Genomic DNA, 21,060 nt, shown 5'->3' on the forward strand with positions numbered 1-21,060 from the left:
TTTAAACTTAAGTTTTATTACCTTAGCAGAGTATTTATGAACATGAAGAACAGTAGAATAAAGGTGCTGTTGAAATGAGAAGGAAGGTCAGGTTCTTTCATAAGTTATTCATGGAAGGCTGCTATTACATAAAGAAAACACTGTATCAGACAGACTGGCTTGCACTGGGTAGTACCTGTATCACTGTATTAAGAGAAGATAAATCCCTGCTGCTCTGATACGGCAAAATCTCTCTATATATAGTACTTATGTATGAGCTCTTGCTTGAATTATGGTAACAATAAAGTAATATTTTGAAAGAAGCATTTTGTCAAATGACGGGAAAATAACTTAGGGTTAACTATATGCTTCTCTCATGATCCCACATATTATGCTGATGTGGTGCAAGCTCATCTTCAGTACCTGCTACTGCTGCAGGAATTACAGGGAATGAATGCCATCTGCTGGTGGTAGATCCTCCACCACCACACTACTCTTCTAATGCATTAGAGAATTTTAAAGATTTTGTTGCAAAAATGTTCGTGATACATTTGCCACTGAAGTCACAGAAATATGAAATGTCATTTGTGATACAGAAATGCATGAAATGGTGCTCACAGAAATATACACCCCAATCTTGTTTTCACTGGCAGCAGATAAAGAGGGAAACTGAGAATTAATGGTATGGCTGATTTAACAAGGACTTTTTCCGTGGCTGTTGCCAAGAGAAGAACAGGTGATGCCATATTGCTATAGATACTCATCTGGCCTTTTTTATTATTATTATTCTGAATTCCGTTATGTTTTAACACATGCATTCTGTAGTTTATAATGAAGTCCTTCCGAAGTTCAACCTATGCTTTAGTAAAACAGAACACCCAATTTGAGGGTCTTTCAAAATACATTTATAATAATAATTTCTCTCTCAGCTCTGTGTGTGCCCGTGTGTATGTGCCTGATTCTTTTTACACAACATGCAAATGTGACTTAGAAAAAATACGCTATATTACCATAAGTCCTGAAGTACACCCACCATCCTGTGTAGGTGCATTTGCTGAGTATCCAGTCAGTTTCAAAGCAAAAAGAAGGAATCCTGTATGCATCTGGATCTCACTGATCTCACGTGTACATTTTATTTGCTTCCAGGAGGTGCTACCAATTTTCCTTCCAGATTAGAACCTGCACAGTCAGTTCCTTTTTAGGAATATAACCTGTGCTCCTCATTTAGATCATGTGGAACGGAATTGGATATTGATTTTAACATTATTAGGTTTTGACCTCTTCTGACTTCATACAGGTTTAGATTTTGCATGCCTAAATTAGGTACTTAAGGACAACATTTTAGGTCAAAAAAAAGCAGTTCCTGGCCTTGACAAACTGCATCAGACATGGTGAGTTTGGCTGACATTTCTACAGGGCAAGCCCAAAAGTTAATTGAGACCTCTTCCCATTAACTGCAAAGGGAGAGTGGTAGGTAGGAGTTAACACCAAAATTGCAACATACCTGTATCTTAGCCAGTCATACAAGCACTTTTAGGAAATTATTCATCTGGTTACTGTCTAATTTTTGAGGGGATGAATTTTACCCAGGAAGTGGGTTCTTCTGTGCTTGTGCTGCTGTTTATTCATGCCTAAGTATAAAGACTTTGCCGTTAAATCTATCCTAGTGAAGGGAGATAAATTATTTTTTGGGGATGTTAACTCTTCTCTCAATAGTGACTGCCCATATATGTAAGTATATATGTGTATATATATATATATATATATATGTATATGTATATATATATTTACAATGTACCTTATTCAATGGAATTAATATATTTCAAAATATTTATGTAACTTTTCCAGATCGTGTGAATTCTTTTCCCCAAAATGCCTGGAGATTGTCCCCATTCTTCCAAAGGAACACCACTGTACAAACAGAGCTGGCATTTAAGCCAGGCTAGACAAAGCATGCGGAAGAGCTGCAGCTTTGCTCACCATTTGTGAAGGTTCTCCCTAGACAGACTGATCTGCAAATAGGCCTGGGGTGCTGGTTTGGGGCTCCAAAATGAAAGCACTTTGCCTTTGAGATCAAGTGCTGCTTAAAGATAGTCAGTCAGAAACAGTCTCAGACACAAAAACATTTAGTCTGCAAAAAACAGAATTGAAGCAAAAAAGTCTGGCTCAATGTGGAAAATGCACAATAACAGCCATTTTAAAATATCAGCTATTGATTTTTTCCCTTTGCATGAAAGTTTTAATAATCTATACCAGACAGGTGAGGTGGCTCCACAAATGGACTACATTTTGGCATGCTCTCCTCTGCATACACAGAGGAATTGATTAAGCTTCAGTGACTCTAATTAACTAAACTTCTTTCCTGCCTAGTTCTTCTGTAATTGAAAGCCCAAGTTGTGACTATACTGTAATACTTTGCAATGTACAAGTAAATGTTCTGCAGAACATTTAGGAAAAGTAATTAAATCTCAGTAATGAGACCATAACTCAAAGTGCTTACTCTTAAGTCTGTGCTAATGAAGGGAGAGAAATTGGCTTGTGAGCTTGTGGGTTTCTTCTCAAGTGACCGCGTATATTTACACACATTCACACTTCTCATGACTGTGAACCTCAAGCAGTCAAGACTAGAGACTTTTTTGCTGGCTGTATTCAAAAAGTGAGCTCATGTGCCTGTACCTGCTGTCCACTCAGCTGATCTGGTGCCTTCTGTTCACTGTCCTCTCCCAGCTGCCCTGATGAGAATATCAGCATCTTGCTGTTTCCTCACTTCTTGTGCAACTGTAATCTTACCATGTTCTATTTCCTTTTGTCTCCTATAATTTTATTAGTTCATTAGTTTTTCTAGTTTATTTTCTCCTCTCTGTGTGCCTTGGTGTGTGTAGAAGCTGTCTCCACACTCCCCTACCTGAGGCTTGTCTCCAGGGAAAATTTCAGTCCTGGAATCCAATGATGCATCTGAAATCCAGGTTCCCCCTGTGCACCACCCAAGATGTGCATTTTTCCTCAGATTACCTTCCTTTCATGGTGGCTGATGTTTTGGACAAGGACCAAACTTGTACTCCTTTCCAGGAGAAGTTTAGAGATGAGTGTTTCATTTTCAGATTGCCATTCTAGAAAGGGAGAGCAGGACTGGCATTAAATTCAAGAGATAAGTTCAGCCAACACACAAGTGTTTCTGCATGGATTGCTGGTTACTTTCTTAGCCTCAGAAGGGGTTTCAGATCTTACCTCTTAAGGCTATGCCAAGACTTCCAAGAGTGTCGTGGTTTTCTCAATGAAGCTATGCTCCTGTTCTGTGGTCATGCTCACCCACACAAGACTATGCAGTCTCCATTAGCAAGGAAAGATATGTGAGTAAGACTGGAAACGTTTTGCTTGGTTTCTGTATTAGTGCCAGTTGGCATGGCTCAGCCCAGAGCCCTGCTGAACACAGTGCTGGAGCAACACATCCATTTCTGCAGTGTCACAGAGCTGTTGCTTCAATTCATTGGTAAGATAGACAGGGTTTTTCAGTCACTAGATCTCCACGTACTGTCAAGAATCTGCTGTTACTTAAGCATATCAAGACAATATTGGCTCTTTATTAGACTTTATTCCCAGGATGGTGAAGGAACACCCTACCTCCTTAATATCTCACAACAGCCATAAACGAAAAACCTTTTTGTTACTTGTGAATTAAACTCCTACTTTGCGCTACTGTGGCAGACCTTACCATCCTGCAATCCCAGGCACTGAAAGATAGACCACAAACATCAAGACTTGTTTTCTTTACTCGTCCATTCTAGGTGTTGCCTTTGGGAAGGGCAAGCAGGTCCTGACCTTTCTAATTTACCAATGTAGACCTGGTGTATGGCTGCATGTGGTGTGGCTCTGGGCATGCACTGGTGCCTCAAAGTGGCCTCTCGGGGCATCCCTGGTGATTTGGGCTGCTCCAGAGCCCTTGACACAAGAGAATGCAGTGCTTGACCACTGCTGCTCACCACCAGAGATAACCCCCATTAGAGTACCATGCATAAGCAGCAAAAGCAGTAAAATGAAGATGAAAAGTGACGCTGCTCATTGTAGAGGGTTTGGAACTAGATAATCTTTAATCTTTCTTCCAACTCAAACCATTCTGTGGTTCAATGATTCTATGAAGATCTATTTCATGTCAGTGTTCTCCAGAATTTTCAGAAAGTATGTTTCCATTTTGGAGAAAGCACATCTACTCTTAACAGTTATGGAGGACTCTTTATGCTTAACAGAATGTTTTCTAGAACGTCGTAAGTGATCTTACAAAATCTGCTTAAGTGTTTCCTCAGTTTGTTTACTTGGCTCTTCGTTTCCTCTGTTCATGCACAGCCATAATAAAATGTGGCACGTGTTTTTAGTTTTAAAAATAAACTCGGATACACCTTTCTTTGTACTGCATAAATTACTAGAAGCAGATACAAAGCCCCATTTTCCTACATGCATGAAATCAGAGATTGTTTTTACTGTTACCTTTCCAGCTTACTGGGACAAGACAGAAAAAAGGAGTTAAAATAACGACACAGAAAGATAAAATGTCATCTCCACAGTTTTATATAATAGATATAGCTTATGTAGCACAATAGTGACTCATTCTTCTGTCAAGGACTGTTATGTCCTTGTTTATCAACATTCCTTTTTTCACGACACTTTCAGCATGTGGTCTTTTAAAAGCACAAAAATATTCCGTTTGAATAAAAGGATGAAAGTCGATGAAGGAGACGGAAAATTCTCTGCTTGTGTCTCTTCTTTCCAAATTGTGTTTCTAAAGTATGCCCCTGAATTTAATAAAAAGAACGTTTTGCTTTAAGATTAAATGAATACTTGAAACACATTGTAACACTGTGGTTTCCATTTCCAACCAGCTAATCTGCCAGTATCGGCAGCAAGAGGTACAAAATCTGAACAGTCCAGGCCAGAGTAGTCATTTACTGAATATGCCACATCAAGAATCAGACATGTGTTTATCTCACTTTTCACCAGGAATTTTCCTTCTTTTCTTACTGCTTCTTTTAATTTTATTTTTCTTCCTGCATTATGAAATTGTGTATCTATTTGCATTTCTGACTTAGTCACCAGAAACTAGAAGTCAGTTCAGCCTAAGGATAAAGGCTGTATCTATCAAAATTAGAACATCATTAATTTGCGCTTATTATACATTTACTGAGTTTCTAGTTGAAATACAGAACTCAAGTTTCAAAATAAACATGCCTACAAAAGAAATTTATTTATATTTATTCCTGAGAAAGCCCATAGTTAATACCAGATACCTATTTAAGCTGAACTTCTGAAACCCCAGGTCAAGATTTTACTGGTAAATTGATAGACAGATGCACAGACAGCTCAGTAGTACAAATATGATTTCCTTAGAAAAGAGGACTAAAAATACATAGCAAAAACCACACATTTAAGGAAATGTCATGCTACTCCATTTTAAGTTTTACTTGCATTTAGTTAGTTGGAATAATTTATCTTCAGTAAAAACATATAATAGATTTCTTTTTTTATTTCTTAATTTGCTACCTTTCAAGCAAGAGTGAGGTGTAATAAAATGTTGAAATTGTGGTCAGATTTGAAGAATAACACAGAAAATAATTGTGAAGATTTCAGTGAAAGCATATGTTATTTGTTCAAGAATTGTATTTGTTCTTTTTACTTCTTCAGATCCTAATAACATTTATTACTATAGGAGCAGACTGTCATTTGCTCAACCATAGCTGATCTCACAGCCATTACTTATAGTTTGTTTAGTGCTCATAAATGTGTTCAAATACACAGTGAAGTCAATGCTCCAAATAGATTTTACAATTAGGCTGAAAAGTGTAATATAGCAATCATTTAGATTGTGATGGATAGTTTTGTTAACTGTAAATACTTTAGCCCTTTTCTATTGGCTTCTCATTATTTTTTCCTTTTGCTGTTAATCTATATCAAAAGGACATTTAAAATAATGAAAGGAAGCTTTCAAAAGCATGAAATACTGTAGTTGGAAGTTAACAGTTATGGTCCCCCATTTCTTTTTCTGCCAGGCTTCTCATTGTCTGCACATATTAAACACTGCAGAGCAAATAAGGTGCCAGAAAAAAAGACTGAAGTCTTAGAGCTCTGAGGTTTGTTTGTAGGCAGATTTTGGACCCAGTTTTGAAGTTCAGACTGAACTACTGACATGAGCACCTCTATTCTGCAAACAGGGTAATAGAATAATTGGGGTAGAAGTCACCTTTGAAGGTCATCTGGTGGCTCAAAGGAGCAAGCTTAGATCACGTTACTCATCCAGTCAAGTTTTGTACACTTCCATGGAGGGAGATCCCACAATCTCTTTATGCCCTGTTTCAGTACTTGACTACCTCACAGTAAAAAGCAAATTCCCCAAAGCAAGCTGGAATGTCTTGTGTTGTAACCTGTGTCCTTTGCCTTTTGTCCTATTGTTTGGCATCTCCAGCAAGAGCCAGATGCCTGCTTCCCTACACCATCCTGTCATGTATTTATATGTGTTACTAAGATCTGCCTGAGCCTTTTCTTCTCCAGGCTGAACAGTTCTAGCTCTCTCAGCTTCATCTTATAGGAGAGAAGCTTCAAGCCCTCAATCACCTTTGTGACCCTTCTCTGGACCCTCTCCAGGTGTATCCATGTCTCTCTTGTACTGGGCAGCCCAGCACTGGACCCAGCACTCCAGGTGTGTCTCACTAGAACCACGCAAAGGAGAAGGATCAACTCCCTCAGCCTGCTGGCAGCACAGCCCAAGAGTCTACTGGCTTTTTTTGCCATGAGAGTGCAGGGCTGGCATTTGGTAAACTTTTCTACCAGAACTCCCAGGAGCTTTCCTACAAAGAGCCTGTTCCTATCCAGTGTGCACCCAGACTGTCCTGCTGCTGTGTGTGGAGTTAGGCTGAGAGTCAGGCCAAAAAACTGTGTATACACAGTTCACCCACTCGTGAGTTATTTTTATCTCAAGAGCTACCAATAGGAATACCAGTGTGATCACATCAACCTTTGCGCTACTTTAGTGACCACATCTGAAAAAATCCTTCACTAAGCCAAGCAAGATGCTTCTCCAGTATTTTGGTTCCTCATTCTCTTCTACTTCTTCCTGATTGTGGATTGTCCTCTTGGGCAGATTTGTACTAGCAATTGAATTTAACTGTGTCTCCATAATGACCTTCCTGAAAAGCCTGGCAAAGCTAACTGAAAAACACAAGCTAACTGTAATTGCATTTGCCTAGGACCTTTATGTTTGCTTCTTTCAGAAAGAGCAAATTGCTACTCCTAATTTCTGTTTTCTCAGGCTTTTTCATATGCCATAACATTTGCAGTGTTTGTTTCTATATTTGTACATACAGATATGTATGTACAAAAACACATGCACATGGGTATACCCAGGGCTCTATTCAGCAGAAAAAAAAAAAAAAAGTTTCTCAATTCTGCAAGAATGGCAGTGGATTTCCTTTCTTTTTTTCCATCCATAGCAGCTCCATCCTCTCCCACCCATCTCCATCTGAGAAAGTTCAAACCTCAGCAGTCTTTGTGTTAGGTGTCTTCCAAGGTGTTTGCTGTGAGCAGCAGTTTCTTTTGAATTTGGCATACTGAATCAGCATTTCTGTCAGAGATCATCAGGTTCACTTCTGGTCTACCAGACTGGCTGATTCCAGTATGTTTTTCCTACTCCCTACCCTTCCCTACATGTAAGAACTAAGTGGGATATTTTTCTTAGCTCTGTCGGTGCTATGTATTGGCAAGATCAAGCGTTGCTGCTCATCCAGGGCTGTATTTGCCTCTAAACACAGAGGTAAAATTGCTGTGCAGCATCTGGCACATGTTTATGTTTCTGTATACACAGCTGAATTAATACATAATGATAAAAAGAATGTACATTGTACTTTATAATATTAAAAATTAAATATGGATGTAAAATTGTTTCATAGCAAAGTATTAGTATCATTCATCTTATTTTGTAAAAATTACAAGCCAACAAACTCTGATTAATAAAAGCTAACAATACTTACTAACAACCATGATAAGGAGGTAGCTGACCAGTGTCTGAGACTCTGTTCATAGCTAACTCAGTTTTCAATGTGTTGTTTGACATCGCTGATCCTCAACTTCCCCAGCCTTAAAAAGCCTTGAGATACGTAGCTAAAAAGTACCATGTGTGTGTTGGCCCCGAAAACCAAATCTCTCTGATGGGTAAAATGGAGAAGGCTGTCACAGATAGACTGATAATTATTGCCATCAAAATTATAGTAAATAAATGTGTAAGTGGAGAAGAGTACAGAAGCTGACATGTTCCACTCCTTCTTGGTCTGCTCTTAATATTTTGCCACAGGAGTGCTGAACCTGAAAAAGTAATATTTGACTGCTGAATTTCTCTCAAGTAGTAAATTTTTATGTTTTTAAATGTGTTTTTTCTCATCTTAACTTCCAGTATACCTGGTAGCTGAAACTAGCAACTTTCAGTTTTGTAAATGACATTTAGATCACTGACATAATTCATTTAAGATAATAATAATAAATTAAACCATAATACTTTAATAAATTATAACATAATACTTACAGGAATGCAGAAATTACCCAGCGACATTAATTATACAGAGTATTAGCTCAACCATTCCTCCACAATTTCTTCTGCTTTCTTATTTTTCAAGAACACAGCAGACCACTAGCTCAAAGGATCACTAGTACAGCACAGATAAGTATTTATCATGAGATCTGATTCCTTTTACACACACTTTAGTGGCATAATGAGAATTCCTTTATCCATTGAGTCAGAAATGGCATGAACTTGCCTTATCTCTCACTGTTTCCAATTTTTCTCTGTATCTTTTTCATTTGCAGAACAAAACATTCACAATGAACCACAGGAACAAACTGTTAGCAAAAAGAATTGTTATGTGCACAGCACCGAATAATTTGGGCCATTAGCAGCATTGTTGGACTTACACTACTTCAAGGACATAGTAGCAGCTCTCTGTGTGTCTCTTTTAGGTTGCAGGGGGTTTGGGAGATTCATAAAGTGCCCTTTCCTCATCATTCCTTTATCGCCATGCATTTTTTCCCCCTAGAGGTCTACCAAGTTCCTTCTAAGCAACACTGTAATGTCAATGCAAGCTGATAGTTCTTCTCATTGAGGAAGCCAGCTGTCAGCACAGCCACCAGCATCTTCCTCACCCCACAGAGCCAGGAGAAGCTCTCTGCATAGGCTCATTTTCTGTGAAGCAGCTGGGATTTTGCACACAAAATATTCCCATATTGCTCAGTAATAACAACACATATTGTCACTGCACCACACAACGGATTGGGTTTGGAGCTGAGAAATGGGTTGTTTCAGTTACTGAAAGAACAAATAGGTGGTTGAAGACAAAGGATTAATACAAATGGTTCAGGGGATTTGTAAAGTGATCACTTCCTTACAGCCTTCCTCTCAGGGAGCTGTGTGGGAAGGATCTTTCTTCCACTCAGCCGCACACGGGGCAGGTGTGTGTGCTGCTGTGCCGGCTCAGCATCTGCCTTCACATGGAGAAAGAAATGCCAATTTGTTAAGGAGCTACTTTTCCTTTGTTTGTTGCTTTCTTTAGCATCCTCTCTGATGGCTGTAGGCTGTTAACAATCCACCCTTTCTCCAACAACAGTGCCCTTTTACGAGCACTAGCTGTTAAAATTAAGCTTGTTCCTCAATTGCTTTTTTATGGCTTTGTAAAAGATTTATCCTTTCTTCAGATACTGTATAAAATCCCATTTCAGTTGTGGTTTATATCATCACCATTTCTGCCACAACGTTTCAGGTCAGGTCTCAATCTTCTATCTTTAACAAGTCTCCACACTTTTTGTATTAGACAGACTTCATTTTATTGCAGGTGTTCTTTTTCTTAAGGCAGCAGATTGTGACACAATAGGAAAGAGGAAAACCTTTGTTAAAGTCCCATTGGTAATGCACAGCTATCACCCTTTGAAGAGATTTAACTGAAAATAAGTCCTTTTCACTCCAGCTGTACTGACCTCCATCTGCTGGAAATCATAACAAGGGACATTTCCTGCTACAGAAGTTAAGCATTCTTTTAAAATTAGTTGTATGCAATATCCATTTCATAGTAGTAGAGAACAGAGGGTGACTTGGGGCCTGATTCTCTGTTCAGCTGTTAATGTAAGTGTGGAAAAGGTTTTCTCAAAGTCAGTGAACTTGCCACTCCTGGGAAAAAACGAAAAAAGAAACAGAAAAGGATCAAAGCAAACACTAGTAGCTCTTCTTCCCCATAGGGGAATACTTTCTGAATTTCCTAGGCTAGGCTATTACTCACTTAAATAGAAGGAACATATTGAGTGATAAAGTGGGAAAGTTCGAAGTGTGTCTAAAGCCTAAGTTGGATTCAGATCTCAGTGCCCATGCTTCTACCACACTTTACAGTCAGTGGTATCATTCTAGTTATTTTTGATAGCAACAGAAATCACTGAAATTAAAAAAAAAAAAAAGACATTTTCTTAATTTAAGTACAGTAGATGAGCAACTAAAAATTCTCACAATATATTCCTCCGTTTAGCTTCTTACACATAAATGCATTTGGTAATGTGGATAGAGGCTAAGGCTGATTTTTTTTTTTTTTTTTCCTCAAAGTTCATCTTTCTGAGGACACTCAGATACAGAATAATATTTGGGAAAAGGTGTTGCATCAGATTCTGAAATAACTTGGTAGCCTTATGGCCTTAATATTTCACTCTCTTAGAGTCTATCCTGTTGCACTTACAGAAACAAAGTATTTACACAGAATCACAGAATCACACAGAATAGTAGGGGTTAGAAGGGACCTCTGAAGGTCATCTAGTCCAGCCCCGTGCTAGAGCAGGATCATCTACAGTAGATCACACAGGAACATGACCAGATGGAGTTTGAAAGTCTCCAGTGAAGGAGACTCCACAACCTCTCTGGGCAGCCTGCTTCAGTGCTGTTACTCTCACAGTAAAGAAGGAGGCAGAATTTGAGCTTTTTTATATTCTTATTTGTAAAAGTGAATAAATTATTAAATAATTAACACTGCATAAGAAATAATAAGAAAATACAATCTGCTTCCCAAGTTATCATTAACAGAAAAGACAACAAGAGCTATTCCATGTATTATCCAGTAGTGACACTATTAGTTAACCTCCTACAAGGGAGGTTATGCTCCCCCTTTACTCTGCCCTAGTAAGGCCACATCTGGAATACTGCATCCAGTTCTGGGCTCCCCAGTTCATAAAGGATAAAGAACTACTCAGTCCAGTGCAGGGCCACAAAGATGATTAGAGGAGTGGAGCATCTGCCCTGCAAGGGAAATCTGAGATGGCTGGGTCTGTTCAGCCTGGAGAAGAGGAGACTGAGGGGGGGTGTCTGCAGGATGGGACCATCTCTTTTCTGCAGTGTCCAATGACAGGACAAGGGGGAATGGGCAGAAGCTGGAGCATAGAAGATTCATGTTAAACATAAGGAAAATCTTCTTTACTGTGAATTAACAGAGCACTGGAATAGGCTGCCCAGAGAGGTTGTGGACTCTCCTTCTCTGGAGACATTCAAACCCCATCTGGACATGTTCCTGGGTGATGTACTGTAGGTGGTCCTGTGGTAGCAGGGGGTTGGACTAGATGATCTTCAGACGTCCCTTCCAACCCTGACCACTCTGTGACTCTGTGTTAAGAATAGACTGTGGCCATTTACTATACTGCATTTCACATCAAGGGTGGACTCAAAATACACAAATTTGTTTTCCTTTGAATAATGCCAAACAAGAAAATGAGCCCAGAAGCAACCTGGAAGTTAAGTTCAACCTAGTGACCAGGTTAGAGATAGTCTAGAGTAAAACCCTGAAACATACATGCTGTGGATGCCAAGACAGATCCTATGCTATGGACTTTCCCACTCACTAGTGTAGATGTTAGGTAATGCAAAACTGCCCTCTCTCTACGCCGCAACTGAGCTTGGCACTTCAATCTGAATTTAGGGGTGCATGAGGAAGTATCTGTGTTTTTAAGGTGCCCCAAGATTTAGTGAACTTACACAGCAAAGGCTTTCTGGAACACTCTAACATCTGTCAGTCTCAGGCCTGTTTTCCCTTTCAGAATAGATTTGCTGGATCTTTTACTTCCCCTTTCCACTCTGCCATAGAAGAAAAATTTTATTCCCTCATTCACTAGCACTCACCTATTTAGTTTGTGGTTGAGGACAGTACCTACTATTATGTGTATGGAATGACTGAGATCTCATCTCTGTTAAAACTCTGGCCACTGCTACCCAGTTAAAAGATAGAGATGTGTGGGAGTTTGCACTCCACACTGAGGAGCTGTCAGAAACTCCTATTATTATGAAAGACTGAAGTTCATTGCCTCAATTCATCTCATAGAATCATAGAATTATAGAATCATAGGGGTTGGAAGGGACCTCGAAAGATCATCTAGTCCAACCCCCTCTGCCAGAGCAGGGTCACCTAGAGCACATCACACAGGAAGGCGTCCAGGCGGGTTTTGAATGTCTCCAGAGAAGGAGACTCCACAACCTCTCTGGGCAGCCTGTTCCAGTGCTCTGTCACTCTCACAGTAAAAAAAATTTTTCTGATATTCACCTTAAACCTCCTATGCTCCAATTTGTATCCATTACTCCTTGTCCTATCCCTGGTCATCACTGAAAAAAGCTTAACTCCATCTTCTTGACACTCACCCTTTACGTATTTGTAGACATTGATGAGGTCACCCCTCAGTCTCCTTTTCTCCAAACTAAAGAGACCCAGCTCCCTCAGCCTTTCCTCATAAGGGAGATGTTCCACTCCCTTCATCATCTTTGTGGCTCTGCGCTGGACTCTTTCAAGCAGTTCCCTGTCCTTCTTGAACTGAGGGGCCCAGAACTGGACACAATACTCCAGATGCGGCCTCACCAATGCAGAACAGAGAGGGAGGAGAACCTCTCTTGACCTACTAACCACACCCGTTCTAATACACCCCAGGATGCCATTGGCCTTCTTAGCCACAAGGGCACATTGCTGGCTCATGGTCATCCTCCTGTCTACCAGGACCCTCAGATCCCTTTCACCTCAGTGCAGAAGTACAGTATAGAGAAAGGTGTTTCTTCAGGTAGCAAGAATTCATATCCTATTTTATAGATAATTATCTTCAGCTTTGAGTATTTGAGAGAGAAAGATGACTGTGTATGTTGCGGATATTTGAAAGTATGAGATACTCACACAAAGCTGTTTCACTAAACAGGCACTTTTTTCCCAAATCATAAGCAATTCCTAGTTTGTAAACTGTGTGAACAATAACCATAAACATTTTCAAATTCAAAATCGGAATTATATCCAGTCTTGGTTGGAAATACAAAACATATGGCATAATTTCACTTCTCTGTCTGCATGATCAACATTCTTGGGGTGAAATTCCTCTCAGTTAGTGTTAGGGGTATATAACATAGGTGTCTGCATCAAAGCTAATAATCATCAACTCTTTTTCTCATCGGTGCAGAAAAATATATATTTCAGGGCACAAGCTGTGCAATTAATTTTAGGCATGTGCTTTAGGATAAGATGAATCATTTCCCTAAGTGCCTGCTTTTTTCACCGACTAGAAAGGAAGTTAAGGCAACTAGATGATACATAAATGTGTACCTTTATCACTCATCCCAAGAAACAAATTTTGAGAGAATACCATTAAGAATTCAAATGTTTTCTTTCAAAAATATTCTTTATTGTTCACATTGACTCTAGAAAATCTGCAGTCATTCCTACATTTATTTGCAAGCACAGAAGCAATTGCTTGCAGTATTTACTCTTTCGGCTGTGACAACTATGGACATGTATCTGATGTTCCTCAGTAGTTGCAGGTTGATCACGTGTTTGTTTTATTTGACTGATACGTTGCAATGATCATCACAATTTGTGTTACGAAATTAAAGCAGGGAACAGAACACTAAGAGTGTTAATTGCCAAAGCTATGTCACCTTCCAAGAACTTGAAGGGAGCTGCAGTGATTTGCCCGAGCTGAGAATCTGGCTATGATGTCACACTTATCTTAAATCATGTTAGTCCACTTACATTCAGACTATAATACCATAGTTATTTTAAAATGTTTTAATCTCTATCAGTTGGCATATAAAGGGGAGGCAAACATGTTTTTGATACCATGCATTGCTGAAGGAGTACAGATGTAAAAATGTTATTGGTGTCAGGGATCACATCCCCATTTGAACTTTCTCCACGTGCCAGCAGGAAAAAACCAACTTAACAGCACCCTCCTCACTTGTGTTGAGTTGGTCATAGGGAAAAGTGTGATTTCTCCCTGCCCTCCAATAATGGGGGTAGCAATGGTATTTAAACACTGATCTTATGGGAGTTTGAGTCCAAAATAAGCCATTAATTTATGTGAAGGGTGAAAATCTGGTGATGACTTGGGGCAGCAGTGTCTTTCAGGGCTTTTTTTAGGCTTATATTTTCCTTTTTAAATATAATCATTTTAGCTACAAAATGTAAATACAAAATAGAGGTTGGGAAATGAGAAAGAAAAAAAGGATAACAGACAAATAGTTTCTTCCCTTTATTACTTTAAAATGATGAAATTAAAACAGATGTGTCAAGAAGTTTATGCCACATCCCTTGGAGTTTACCTTCCACTCTGCTATAGAAGCAAGTTGACCTACTGAAACAACAGAGCTGGGAATCGAGTATTTCCAAGTCTTAATCCAGATTTAGGTCCTGGATCCTTCGGTGTCTTTGGCCAAATTATTTATTCCTTCAGTAACTCGTCTCTCATCTCTGAAATTTTATGTTCATTATTTTTTGCTGCTCTGGGAAAACAGGCTGCAAGTCTTAATGAATGTTTGTCCTATCTTTTGAACATGAAGCGTGATACTTGAAGGCAAGAAGTTGCCAACTCTTCAGGAGAAGGCCTAGAGCTAAGATTTCAAAGCAGGAAAAGAGTCTGCTCTAGAAGTTTCCCATTACTTACTGGGTAATCTGTACCACATGGAAGACTTTCACCTGTATCTTACTCATTTGGAAGGAAACTAAAGTGCTTTGTGGAGATGAGTATGTGAGGAGAAAAAAACCTCACATATTTGGGCTGCAAGCAGAGTTTTTCTAAATGAGTGGTAAACTATAAAAAATAAGAGTTAAAATTACTCTAAAAGGACTGGTATTGAATGCAAGCTGCATATTACAGGTTTTGTTGTTAATTTATTCAGTAAAAACAGCATTAATCTGCAATGAATCTATTAACTAATAATTATCTATTGGCAAAATATTCTTTCCTCATTTTTTATTTTAGCACATGGAATAAGAGCCATTCCATCATAGGAATAGCAGTAATACAGATACAAAGCATGGAATGACAAACTTTTTGTCTAGACTCTGTTGCTGATTGTGCCATATCAAGACTGTAGCAACTGCACATCATAGAATCATAGAAGTAATCATAGAATGGTTTGAGTTGGAAGGGACCTTAAAGATCCTCTAGTTCCAAGCCACCTGCATGTGCTGGGACACCTTCCTCTAGGTAGGGTTGCTCAGGGCCCCAACCAACCTGGTCTTGAACACTTCCAGGGATGGGGCTTCCACAACTTCCCTGGGAAACCAGTGCAAGTGTCTCACCAGCCTCACACTAAAGAATTTCCTCCTAATATCTAACCTAAATCTTCCCTTTTCCAGTTTTGACCCATTAACTCTTGTCCTCTCACTACAAGCCCTTGTAAAAAGCCCTTCCCCAGCTTTCCTGTAGCCCCTTCAGGTACTGGAAGGTGCTATAAGGTCTCCCTGGAGCTTTCTCTTCTCCAGGCTGAACAGCCCCAACTCTCTGAGCCTGCCCTCATAGGAGAGGTGCTCCAGCCCTCATATATCATGGTTGTTACCTTTTTTCCATCTCCTGGTGGTATATTTTGGTTAAATAGGAAGGGCAGCCTTGCTATTCATTCTTGCTTTGTCCTTGCTCATGCTTTCCCAAAGTCTTTAATGTATTACTAAGAGCTGAACAACACTTGTAGTACTTGGCCACTTCAAGGGCAAACAGCTTAAATCCCAAGAAATGAAAGCCCAGTTTTATTCATAAATTCTGCAAGTATTTAAAATAAAATATACATCAGCAGGTAGGCTTTTTAGCTAATAAGCTAAAAATAGCTCCTCCTCCTGAATTTGTATCCCATAAATAATTGCTCTATTTGATAGTATACTACAGTAACATTTTCAATCATATGTAAAACATTTGGATTATTAGTTCACTTACTTTCATTTTAACTTCTTTCCTTCATTAAGCACCTGGAAAGTTATAGCTATCTTATTGGGGAAGGACTCTCAACATTATATTATTGATGCTATATAATTCAGAATTTATATCTATCTGGCTATGAAAACACCTTTCTTGAGAAAACAGTATGACGTTTTTTTCTTTTTCTTTCTTCTTTCACACAGATTGTGAGCGTGGGAAAACATGTAAAAGGATACCATTATATTGTTGCCAACCTGGTAAGATACTTTTCTAGAACGATATCCCTGCTGGATGAGTGAAACACTGGGGTTTACTTTGAAGTTATAGCACGTTTGCCATTTGTCACTAGTACGTGGTTGTGCATGATACATTCTTTCTCGTGTGCAAGAGAACTTTGTTTTGTTGTTGCAACCATCTAGACAAGAAGGGCACAATGTTACCCTGTTTAATTTTACCAGTATCAATGTAGCATAAATCTCTGCTTAGTGTATCTTATGACTGAATTAGAATTTACAGAACTGCACTGTGATTTTTAACTCATCGTCTTAATAGTAGTAACATAACAATTATTGAGGTAACTTTTCTACATTCTCCAGCGAGCATTTTGCTGTAAGATCAGCTATTTGCAGTTAGAGTACTAGTTCAGTAATTTTGCTCTAAGTCTAAACTGCACTTTCACATAGGTAATGTTCAGAAGACAGCAAAGGAAGAGTAAGTGTAATATCTTATTTTTAAAATAACCCGTTCTTCAAGCCAAAATACCTGCCTGGAGAAGCACAGTGAATGTAGGAGAGAGGCTAATGTATGCTTTAAATTGTTTTCTTTTTACTCTTCTTTAAGGAATGTTGGTTGACATGAAACATTTTATTGTGCTTTGCTGTACTTGTACCTTAATTTAAGATCACTTCCGATTATTTTTAAGACCTCAGACATTTTAAATGAGACATGTCTAGTCATCTTAAAAATTAGATTTTCAGCATTACAAATTTATAGTTTCCGAAGTAACTTTTCCCATGCAAAAGAGTTGCTGGAAATGAGGAACAAGATGTTGCAGTGAACTGCTAGTGGGATATACAGTGGGTATCTGTTCATCTGCTTCAGCAGGGGCACACATTGCTATCTTCTGACCGTTCAATAATGTGGGTAATATGACTTCCTAATGCATCATCTTTTATATTTAGTGTCAGTATCCTTTAGGACATGAATCAAATCTCTGTCCTTAACATGTTTTTCCACCCCTGATGTATTGGGTTAGAACCCCACTTTTTCTTTTTTTCCCTAAATCTTTCTCTTTTTTTAGTTAAGTGTGATACTACACTTACATTTGAATGGATAAATGCTAATCAGAGGAATTTAAGAAAATAAAAATAAGAAATGTCTGAGCTAACATTAAACACAGCAGCCAGAAAAGGAGAAGAGACATTAGTGCTTGCTTCTTAGGTTGCTTTTTGCAGTTTATATTATGCAGTTTCTTGAAGTTCAGTTATGTCTCTACAGGCAAATTTTACTGAAGAATTTGTCTTTATATGTGCTGAACTGAGAAACTAGTAAGTCATGAAGTATATGTACTGTATGCTTTCTTTCAATGTTGGAGGTCACACTAAGTTTTCAGTGTATAGCTGATCTGACAGCTACCACCATGATATTTCATAAAAGTGTGATAACGATGTTAGTTTTCCAGGCACAAACGATGAGATCCTCATGTGCTGTCTCTGCCTTCTAATGTCTATTATGTTATTATCTCTGACACCTTCAGCCTAAGCAATGAATCCTGGAAATATTTTTACAGAATAGTGTTCATTTTGCAAACATGCTAAGAAACAAAGATGTTGATTAAAACACTACTACAGTGCTCGTTCAAATCTACCAACTTTGACAGAAAGTGGATTAAGACTTCAACATTCTGCAGACACTTTTCAGTTGATTCACCAAATGCATTTATTCAAAAACTGTCTGCCATCTCCAGCAATGCATCGCTTAGTTGTCAGGACCACCCTAGCAATAATGTGAGAAATTTATTTCTTGATTTTGTTTCATTGTTTATTGAGTAAATGAAAATTATCAACAAAGTCAATATTATTCTCTGATTTTAAGTTTTGGCTTTTAATGGAAGCCTGGTGCTGAACATCCTTTATGCTGCCTCGCTGACCTAGAACAGATTGAACCCACAGTGCTGTACAGGGACAAACAAAATCTGAAATTGATTTTCTAGGGATTCAAAGATATTTCTCTGGAAAGATTTATGCATGGAGGAGCCAATGTCACTGGATTTCAGCTAGTAGATTTCAGTACCCCAATGGTAACCAAACTGATGCAGCGCTGGAAGAAGCTGGATCAGAGAGAATACCCAGGATCTGAAACCCCACCAAAGGTACTGGCTGATCTGAAGCACTACCAAAGATACCGCTCAAATGTTCTAATTTATGATTAACATTGTTCTATACATAAATGAAGTCCTTAATATTTAGGCAGAGAAGGTGGTTGATCTTAGACTGGCAACTAATTGTGCCTGTCCTCATGATTGTTTGATAGAAACATAAACTGCAACATATTTCACTGATGTACTTTAATGTCCTTTGTCACTTATTCTCCAGCTTCACCCCTTTACTGGCAGGAATTAAAGGTCAAATGCTTAACTGACAACATAATCTCAACAAATTCCACATTAATTAGTCTAATTATCTAGATTCATTTAGAGCACAGAGCTTTGCCAACAGCTGAATTCTCCCATATGAGAGATATAAGCGATGGGTACCCTTTGTATTGGAGTTTCTTCTGGAAATTCTATTCACATCAAAAACTGGTGTAGTAAACACATTCAGGTGCAAATCTCACAGTCAAATTACATCCCACTGTTCCTCTATCCTAATCCCTAGCAGATGGATAACAAAATGTTTCTTTCACCTATAATTTTTTGGCCGGCAAATCACAGCATAGATATACATATGACTTCATAAAAATAGTTTTGTTATTATATGTACTAATGCATATCAGACCTAGTTGAAGCTGAGTACCTTTGTGCTGGGCACTGTGCAAAGGTAAGCAATCAGCCTTCCTGTGGCTGGGAGACTGGTAGGTTGGCAAAGTCTAGAGGAAGTATCAACATGGTTAATAAAAAGCATAGGTACATAATTTGGTGGAATTTATGTTCTAAAAAATCAAACAAACAAACAAAACCAAACAACAAAAAAACAACAAGGATGCTGTGGGCTATGGAGTGTGGACATCTCCAAGTACTGGTGACAGGAACAGTTTAACCTGTAAGATTCCTTGCCATGTGAATACAATTGTGCTGTCTCCTTCTGAGAAGTCAGCATGACTAATCTGAATCATACATAATTCACCTATGGATGACCCATTTTTGAGATTATAAAGTTATATCATGTCCCGAAGAGATTGTGATAAGCAAGACAAAGGAAAAGAAGGAAATTAGTCTTGAATAAGTGAATTTACATTTTGGAAGTTACAGGGCATATTAATAGCAGCCCTGATCATATGAAGAGCTTCTGAGGCAGTATGTCCATCAGGGGACCATACTGAGAAAATTTCCTTTTGTTAGTGTGGCTCCAGATCAGACTAACATCTGTTGAAGATTTGCTCTACATATTTCATTAGGCACGTTCTCAGCCTAAAGCAGTAACTGTTGTTAGTGTAAAAACACAGACTCTTCAGTGCCCAATGTCATTTAGGGATCCAACAGAGGTTTTCCAATAGGAAGAACATAACTTTGATCATTCTTAAAAATTTCAGTAAGCTGGATATTTGCTTGGTAGCTGTGCATTTTTTCAGTTATATTTTCTCAGTAAGCTACTGTTTATTTTTTTTCTTTGAGTAAGTTGGGTAAGTGGGATTATTCCCTAATGTATAAGTCAACTGGAAAAAAAAAATATAAGACTTTAATATCTCCAGTTTAATTTGTTTCTTTTAATAATCCTTCAGGGGCAGATTTCTCTACTCTTAAGGAATAGTTCTAAAGATAGAGTATTGAAAAGTACTCTTCTCAGTCCTGCATTTGTTCCTTAGCCAAAATTGCTTTTGATTTTGAGGGTTTTTTTTCTAAATGAAGGTGTAGAAACTGCTGCATAATGAATCAAATTAGAAATATCTGAGACAGCTGATTTTTTTTAAGATATGCCAACTCTAAAGCAGTGTTTTTGTCTATCTGTTCAGTATACATCTGCATTAACATATGATGGAGTACTTGTGATGGCTGAAACTTTCCGTAATCTTAGAAGGCAGAAAATTGATATTTCAAGGAGAGGAAATGCTGGTGATTGTCTTGCTAACCCTGCAGCCCCGTGGGGTCAAGGAATTGATATGGAGAGAACATTAAAACAGGTAAGCGTAGGCCTTATTTAATTGATCTTTGTGACTATTAGATACTAGTTGTACACTATATGAATTGGAAAGTATTATACACAGGGGTAGTAATGGGAGAGGGGAAATTTATATTTCAGTTGCCATTTGGGAACACATGGGGCTGTTCTGGTTTATGACTTGGAATGAGGTCAGAGGGAAACTACTGCTTTTTGAAACTGCTGTTAGTTTTATTGACCTAGTTGGGACTTCCTCCACTGAACGGCTGAGCTCATCTGTTACTTTTGCATAAAACCTGGCTGTACAGCTATTGTCATTTAAGGAAAAAGGTATAACTATGTAATATAAACTTTCAAATATGTTTCTGTCATCTTGAATAAAAGTAGATTTCTCCCAGGGAAATCACATAGGTAGTGTTTTCTTTAAAAAGAAACAACCCAGAGCTATTGTTCTCTGATGTCAGGATTTTGAATTCCTGATGAATATGGATGCCTAGAAAGTTCCAGATCTCTGTCAAGATGATTAAGCTTTTCCTTTGAATGGGACAGTAAG

General features: G+C 38.5%; 1 protein-coding gene across 6 annotated transcripts in view; it reads left to right on the top strand.

Moving 5' to 3' along the window:
* The window catches only part of GRIA4 (glutamate ionotropic receptor AMPA type subunit 4), a 225,346-nt gene that overhangs the window by 129,727 nt on the left and 74,559 nt on the right, over positions 1-21,060 (top strand). For all 6 annotated transcript variants that reach the window (XM_051608846.1, XM_051608836.1, XM_051608866.1 and 3 more), the window contains exons 5-7: positions 16,395-16,448; positions 18,404-18,562; positions 20,362-20,529. In XM_051608846.1, coding sequence (XP_051464806.1) covers positions 16,395-16,448; positions 18,404-18,562; positions 20,362-20,529 — 381 coding nt within the window. The remainder of the gene's footprint in view (positions 1-16,394; positions 16,449-18,403; positions 18,563-20,361; positions 20,530-21,060) is intronic.

The sequence above is a fragment of the Apus apus genome, chromosome 1 (genome assembly GCF_020740795.1).
Source record: "Apus apus isolate bApuApu2 chromosome 1, bApuApu2.pri.cur, whole genome shotgun sequence".
Lineage (NCBI taxonomy): Eukaryota > Metazoa > Chordata > Aves > Apodiformes > Apodidae > Apus > Apus apus.